This window comes from Malus sylvestris, chromosome 10 (assembly GCF_916048215.2).
Source record: "Malus sylvestris chromosome 10, drMalSylv7.2, whole genome shotgun sequence".
NCBI lineage: Eukaryota > Viridiplantae > Streptophyta > Magnoliopsida > Rosales > Rosaceae > Malus > Malus sylvestris.
In genome coordinates, this window is record NC_062269.1 from 13,283,911 (window position 1) to 13,291,564 (window position 7,654).

The 7,654-nt window shown below is 39.0% G+C and overlaps 1 protein-coding gene across 1 annotated transcript; it reads left to right on the plus strand.

Annotated features, from left to right (window-relative positions):
- Positions 1 to 5,864: 5,864 nt before the first annotated feature.
- On the plus strand, positions 5,865 to 7,336 carry LOC126584661 (probable carboxylesterase 12). The gene has a single exon (XM_050248995.1). The coding sequence runs from the start codon at positions 5,988 to 5,990 to the stop codon at positions 7,101 to 7,103; it is 1,116 nt and encodes a 371-aa protein (XP_050104952.1). The 5' UTR covers positions 5,865 to 5,987; the 3' UTR covers positions 7,104 to 7,336.
- The last annotated feature ends 318 nt before the right edge of the window (positions 7,337 to 7,654 follow it).

Here is a 7,654-nt window from a genome sequence, read left to right on the forward strand (position 1 = left end):
ACCAACTGTAACGGTGAATGAGGTTGGGTAACAATGAGCCTCAGGCGGACCAGTATAGCTATGTGCAATATTGCATAGCCCCAGGCAGATACCGACAGTTTGGTTCGCATAACCAAAGTCCAAGCTATCAATTGAAGGCACTTTATGAAAGCTTCTGCCAGACCATTTTGGGTGTAAACATGGGGTACATGATGTTCAACTTTAATCCCTACTAACATGCAATAATTGTCAAAAGTTTGTGACATAAACTCTCCAGCGTTATCCAGTCGAATTGACTTGATCGGATAATCAGGGTGGTGAGCCCTTAGCTTAATAATTTATGGTAGGAGTTTCGTAAATGCAACATTGCGTGTGGACAACAGGAAAACATGTGACCATCGTGTTGATGCATCAACCAACACCATAAAATATCTAAGTGTTCCGCATGTTAGTTGGATAGGTCCACAAATATCCCCTTGAATCCTCTGAAGAAACTTAGGAAGGTTGTGAATAATCTTTGTAATTGAGGGTTGAGTATTCTACTCCCCTAATGAACAAGTTTTGCATGGCGGGAATCCAACGTATGAAGGTAAATGATGCCTATGTGATGATTTAAAGATATGGCGCATTATATCACGTCCGGGATGTCTCATACAGTCATGCCAAAGTAGCAAAGTTCTCTGGAACTCAGGTACAGGGCTGGCCACATGGTGGGCTTCTATGCCGCGAATGGTTGTGATGTACAACCCACTCGGAAGACGTTCCAACTTCTCGTGAATATGCTTCTAATCATACTCGTAAGAAGTGATACAAAGAAATTTAGAACCATTCTCTTCAGTGGTTTCAATATGATATTGATTATCTCGAATATCTCTAAAACTCAGCAGCGTTCTTCTAGAACCTGAAGAATATAGAGCATATTTAATGGTTAAGAATGTACCATTAGACAACATGATACGGGCCTTTTTGTATCCTTCAATCATGTTGGATGAGCCTGAAAGAGTCATCAGAGGTGCTTTCTTAAGTACGAAGTTAGTAAAATAATGTCGCTCATGCAATATGGTGTGCGTGGTAGCACTATCAGCCAAACAATTAACTACCCCACTAGACATACCTAGAAATAAATTGATTGAATTGGTCACATGCATAAATATAATTTCATTCATTCAACTAATCAATTCGAGAAATAATATCCATAAAATAACAATCCATAATTCAAAACAAACGAAAACCAAACAAATTATTCCAAATACTTAGAAAACTTGTCCAAAATTAAACCATAAACCTAAAAAATTAGGGGGGGGTTCGGCCACTAAGGGTAAAACACCCTAAAACATGTCTAGAAGAATAAAAATTATTCGTCCATAAGAGCTTATGCCTCTTAAAAATCTAATATCTCCATGGATACAGTAGCATCTTCGGGATGTTCCACACGTGCAAAGTTAGACACGTGACGGGAATGATACTTGGCAATGGCCTCGGGGGTAGCTCTGCATACACGTGACCAATAATCCTTTGATTCACTGCGGTAACACATGTCCATTTCAGTGGAAGCTAATTGAACAGTAGTTTTTCCCTTGTTCTTGAATTTTGGGGCCTTTAGGGCAAAGGGTTGGCGATTTTGGGTCAAATTTCCTCCCTTGGGTGGGCCTTAGCTCTGTTGACCTTGGGCCCATGGTGGGGCCCATTACCATGGCTACGACAATTTTTTCATCGTTTATGGCTGCTAGAATTGGTCTCATCCACTTCAGGCCTAGCATTTGATCCAGTGGGCATCAAAAGCTGGTTTTGCTTTTCAGCGAGAAGTAAAATAGAGATCAAATCCAAAAATTTTGTGAACTTTTGTGCCCTATATTGTTGTTATAGGATAATATTGGTGGCATTGAAGGTCGAATAGGTATTCTCTAGGAGATCCTATTCGGTTAAGTCCTCTTTACAAAACTTAAGCAGTGATCGGATTCTACAAACTGTAGAGACTTAAAGTCTTGGAGGCATAAATGTTACCAGTCGTGTCTTGTCTTTCTGGTAATCAAAACGATTGGTTAGAACAAGCCAGAGGGTGCGTGGGTCCTCCTCAGCGAGGTACTCAGTCTGCAGTGCATCATGGATGTGTTTTCAAATGAAGATCATGGCGATAGCTTTCTGAGCTTCATCGACGGGTTTCTCGTCGGCAAGTGCCTCATTGGTGGCTCTAATACCCTTTACAGTAAAATGGAGCTTCATGTCTTGAACCCACTTCATGTAGTTTCTTCCAAATACTTTCAGAGTGGTGAAATCAAGCTTGTTTAACTTCGACATGCCCCTAAGATAGAGGGTACAACAAAACGTAGTTAGTCATATGGTAATCCATAGACATACATTATAGAACATTCAGGTTCTATAGACATGTATTGATTTAATTTAAACATGAAAGCTACAGGTTTCATGTGGTAAGTTTTGAGTGAAAACTTCAGGTTTCAAAGACACTAAATATGAAACTACAGGTTCAATTTAGTTCTATGAACGATTAGTTCATAAAGGAGAGATTCTTGGAAGAATACAGAATGTAATATGCTGATTGAAGTGTAGTTGATTTAAGTTGCTTTAGGAACTCAAGTGTGAGAATTTCGGGACTACGAAAAGATGTCCACAGTTCAAAGTATACAAATAAATTATTGGATCGTTAATGTCCAAAAGTGATATTCATGTCAATAATTTTGAATTAATTATCAGATTAATAGACTGCATATCACTTTTAATTAATTCAATAGATCAGTGTCGATTGTGGAAGCAAAATAATGACAAACGGGTCACGGAAGGACTGCAGGCCTCGGGCCGTGTGGTTGGGGAGCCTAGCAGACAAGGCTGCTAGCATTTGGGTTGAATATGTGGACACGAGGCAGACCCAAGAAAATTTGGCCATGGGTTGGGTCTAGGAAAGCCAAGCATAGCAGCAAAGGCTGCAGGCAAGTGGGCCGAAGGTTGGGGCAAAGCCCAGTTGGCTACGGGCTACTGCAAGCAGTCAAATCATGGGGAAAAAGGAAGCCCAGTAGCATTGGGCTGTTGAATCGGGCCAGGGTTCTTGGTTGGGCTAAGGGACTTCAAGCCCATAAAACTTATTAGGCCGAAGGCCTGGGGTGTATGGGTCTGCGCAATAAAGCCCAGAGGTTGCTGCCATGTGGTCCAAGGGTGTCAAAACGACACCATGTCATGATATGCTCCTTGCGAATGGGCTTCAGGCCAGCGGTGGCCCAGAACTGCCACGGTGGTGGTACCACGGTTGTGCTACACCATTTCCAATACCTTTTTTTTTTAACTTCTTTAAGGTTTAAGAAACCCAAATTGCTTCTAATTTATGAAACAATTGCGTAATGCCATAAACGTATATATATTGACAAATATATAAAACATATACAATATATATATATATATATATCGGAAGGAAAATATAAATATAGGGGGTTCATGCATCATGGGGAATGTTTTCATGCTTTGTGGACGTTTCAAATGTCTTACTTTATTTTAAGCGTACCTGATTAGCAGAAAAGAAATAAAAACCTTTGAATTTTGTAGAAGAGAGCCTCCTCCTATGACCTTTCAGTTCCTTAGCTTCTGGCAAGAGCATGCTGATAATGTATTGTAGGCCTATTTGACTAAACTATTCTAGGGGAATAGAGAGGGGGAGGCCGGCGGCAATAAGAGAGAAAAGAGAGATTTAATTGTGAGGTGTGTGTTGTATCACCCCATTGTGCCCTTATTTAGACCATCTCTAACCCTGACCTAAAACCTAAAAATATTTAGCCCAGAAAATTTAGGTTTTAGCCTAGAAACAACTTTTCTACTCCAACCCTTTTGGCCTAAAATTTTAGCCCCAGATTATCAAAAAATGAATTAAGGCTAATTTTTTTTTAAATTAACTTTTTAAAAAAAAAATTATGTAGACTATCCTAAATTAATTTTATGAACATTTTAACCTAAAAATATTTAAATTCCAATAAAGTTTGAAAAATCACTAAATCAATACATGAAAATCATGATAAACCACATAAACTTAAAAAAAAAAGACAATTAATAAACCACATAAACTTAATACAATCGAAAACTTATAGACTACATAAACCTAATAATGATATCCATCATCTTGACTTGGTGGTGGACTTGGGTGATAGTCTTGAGATGAATCATCATCTTGAAATATACTCCTTGTGGCTCTTTCGTAAAATTTCTTTTGCTTACCACGTAAGTATCTCTTCCTCTCTGGAGTGTATTTGTCGAGGTCCTCCATTATCAAATTAGTTTTGTAGCTTTCTTGCTCCCTATCCCCTTCTTGCTTCATGGCCAAAAATATTTGGGCCGATTCTTCTTGCCGACGACACTGGTTTTCTTTCATTCTTGCCATTTCGCTAGCAAATTATGCACGTATCGGATCTTGGGACTTCCCTTTTCTCTTTGCTTCCTTTTGCTTATCTCTACCCGAGGGCCTTGGCAAAGAAGAAGTTGGGCTCATTTGGTCGATACCTTCATTGTCGGCAAAATTCACACCCTCATTGACATCATTTGGGGGTGGGGCTTCATTATGAAATAATCTTCCACATTGTTGATTCGCATCGGTTCCCCACCTCGGACAATTCTTGAGAATGTTCCAAGCATGATGCAACTTAAAAGCTTGATTTGTTGGTGTAGTTCTTGTCTTGTAAATTGCCATTGCTTTGTCACCCTATGCAACAAATACATAAAAATAATTAGTTGCAAAATATTATTATGTACATGACAAGTAAAATATCAACAAAGAAACTCAAAATTTTTTAGGCGCCCCTTCTACCAGGCATGTCAACCATGGCTCTCTCCAAGCTTCCCTTCCACAAAGTGCACGCTTTGTTAATAATCTTCCACCGATCATAAACACCACCAACTTCCCTTCGACTGGCGTTGCAGTTTTCATGGAACTTATCAACGATTTTACCCCACAAATCCTTTCTATTTTGATTGGTGCCAACGGCACCATCTTCACTAATAGAAATCCATGCCAAACATAAAGCAATATCTTCATCAAAGGTCCAATTACGACCTCTAACATGCTCTTTTGCCATCTTAAAAATTTTGGAAATGAGAAGAAATGGTAGAAAGAAAAATTGGAAGAATTGTAGGAAAAAAGTGAGTTTTGTGTGGATGTTTGAACAAATACATAGGTATTTATAGAGTTTTTTGTTGAATTTTAAGTTAAATAATTTTTTTTAATTATTTTAGCTGTTGGATTTAAATTTGGACCGTTAGATCTTTTTTTTACCGTTAGATTTGATTATATTCGATCTAAGCCGTTTGATTCAATATATATACACATAAAAAACTAAAAAAAAAAATTGAACTTGGATGATATAAAGTAGCCAACGACTATTTTTTGCATTGGGCTGATGATATAAAGTAGCCAACAACTACTTTTTGCATTGAAAGTTGGGGGAACACCCCCACGTGGGGTTGCTTTTCTTCAGCAAAAATGTGGGGCCCATTTTACTTTGTGGCTTAAAATGTGACAGGAATTTCGCCCCCATTTGGGTTTTAGGTTTTAGATTTATTTTAGGTCATGGGTTGGAGTGGGTTTTGAAGGGGGGGGAGGGGAATTTTAGGTTGTAAGTCATGGTTGGAGTTGGTGTTATAGTAGTAGGATAGGTAGAATCCTTACCCTTTTAAGATTACAACTCTAATAGATAATTAACTACTAATAGAAATATAAGAGATATTCCTAGATCCACTCAGATTTACACAATCACATTCATATTATAAATATGACTGCAACTATTAATGGTTATTTAGCAGAGACCTTTTTTTCCTTTGTTTTTATTAGGCAATCTTAAATTAACAGATAGTTTTGAGTTTGGGAGACGCCTATATATCAGGGAAGTGAATGTATCAAGTGGATGTCCCAAGCTACACAACTCACATTTTTATTGGCTAGCAGAAAGAAATCTAGATTTTAGAGAGATATTATTCTGACCTCTTGTATTTGCTGGTTGGCTGGTGAGGAGAGATCGATGGCAACATGTTATGGCCTATCCATGTGTTTATGGCCAAAACCAAAAACCCCACCTTCATTCACAAATCTATCTTCCCCTCTCTTCCCTCTCCCTTCTCTCCCACACAGAAAACCCGACACCATCAGCTTGTCATCGTCTTCATCTGCCTCCATGGATTCAGCCTTGAGCAACGAAGTGGCTCAAGACTTCTCTCCCTTCCTCAAAATATACAAAGATGGTAGAGTGGAGAGACTTTCAGGCACTGATGTTGTTCCCACATCACTCGATCCACAAACAGGCGTCGAATGTAAAGATGCCGTGATTTCTGCCGAAACCGGCGTGTCAGCCAGACTCTACATCCCCAAAACCAAAATTACCACAAACTCAACAAAGCTTCCTCTCCTTATTTACTATCACGGGGGTGGATTTTGCATGGGGTCACCGTTTTGTGCCTACTACCACAACTATCTCACAACCCTAGTTGCCGAGGCAAATGTTGTTGCTGTCTCTGTTGATTACAGGAAGGCCCCAGAGAACCCTCTGCCTTTAGGGTATGATGATTCATGGGCTGCTCTCGGTTGGGTTCAATCCCATATTGAAGGGCAAGGGCCTGAAGAGTGGCTAAATTCATATGCTGATTTCGAAAGAGTGTTTTTTGCTGGTGACAGTGCTGGGGCTAACATAGCTCATCACATGGCTGTGAGATTAGGGCATGAGGGTTTGGTTGGTGTCAATCTCAAAGGTATTATTTTGGTGCATCCTTATTTTTGGGGGTCAGAACCAATTGAGGGTGAGACTGATGTGGTTGAGAATAGGGCAAGGGCTGAGGCTATATGGCGGTTCGCTTATCCGACTACTAGCGGAGCGGATGACCTGCTTATAAACCCGGGAAAGGATCCGAAGCTGTCGAAATTAGGGGCAGAGAGAGTGCTGGTTTGTGTTGCTGAGCAAGATGCGTTGAGGCAAAGAGGTTGGTATTATAGTGATTTATTGAGGAAAAGTGAGTGGGGAGGAAATGTGGAGGTTGTGGAGTCTAAGGAGGAGGACCATGTATTCCATTTGAACAATCCCGTTGGAGACAATGCTGTGGCTTTGCTCATGAAAATTGCTTCCTTCCTTGACCAGGATATATAAATGCCTGAAATTGGGTTCTATATTTCTAAATTAATGGTAGTTTTAATAAGTCTTTAGTTCTGTAATAAGCAATAAAAACCTGCAATTTGAATTTGCTCTTCTCAGCAATTCGACCACTCGTTTTTAGAGTGATCACACTCACTTCATTGCTGTACTTTGATCCCTTTCTTGATTATTGTACGCTTTATTGGAATTTACTATTCTAATTTATAGAGAAGCGAATTCAAACTTAAGTACGAGCACAAAACTCTAAGCCAGACCTGTATCTTTTATTAGGCTACTTTATTAGTACCATGAATATTATTGAGTTGAGTACAACTATATCTAATGGTTTGAGCATGACTTGTGTGGTGCACTTTTTTCCTAGATAAAAATTGACTTTTCAAAATACCCATTGACCATATTTTTTAATGCAAACTGCATTGAAGAGGAGGAATCAAATGTATGACATTGGATGTAAAAATAAAGGGTAAATGATATTTTAACACCTCAATTTTCTGTCCTATAACAATTTCATATCTTATCTTTTAAACATTGTAATTTCATACGTC

Bases quoted from the DNA above. Each gene is read 5' to 3' on its own strand.
- LOC126584661 (XM_050248995.1), top strand. From the start codon at position 5,988: ATGGCAACATGTTATGGCCTATCCATGTGTTTATGGCCAAAACCAAAA.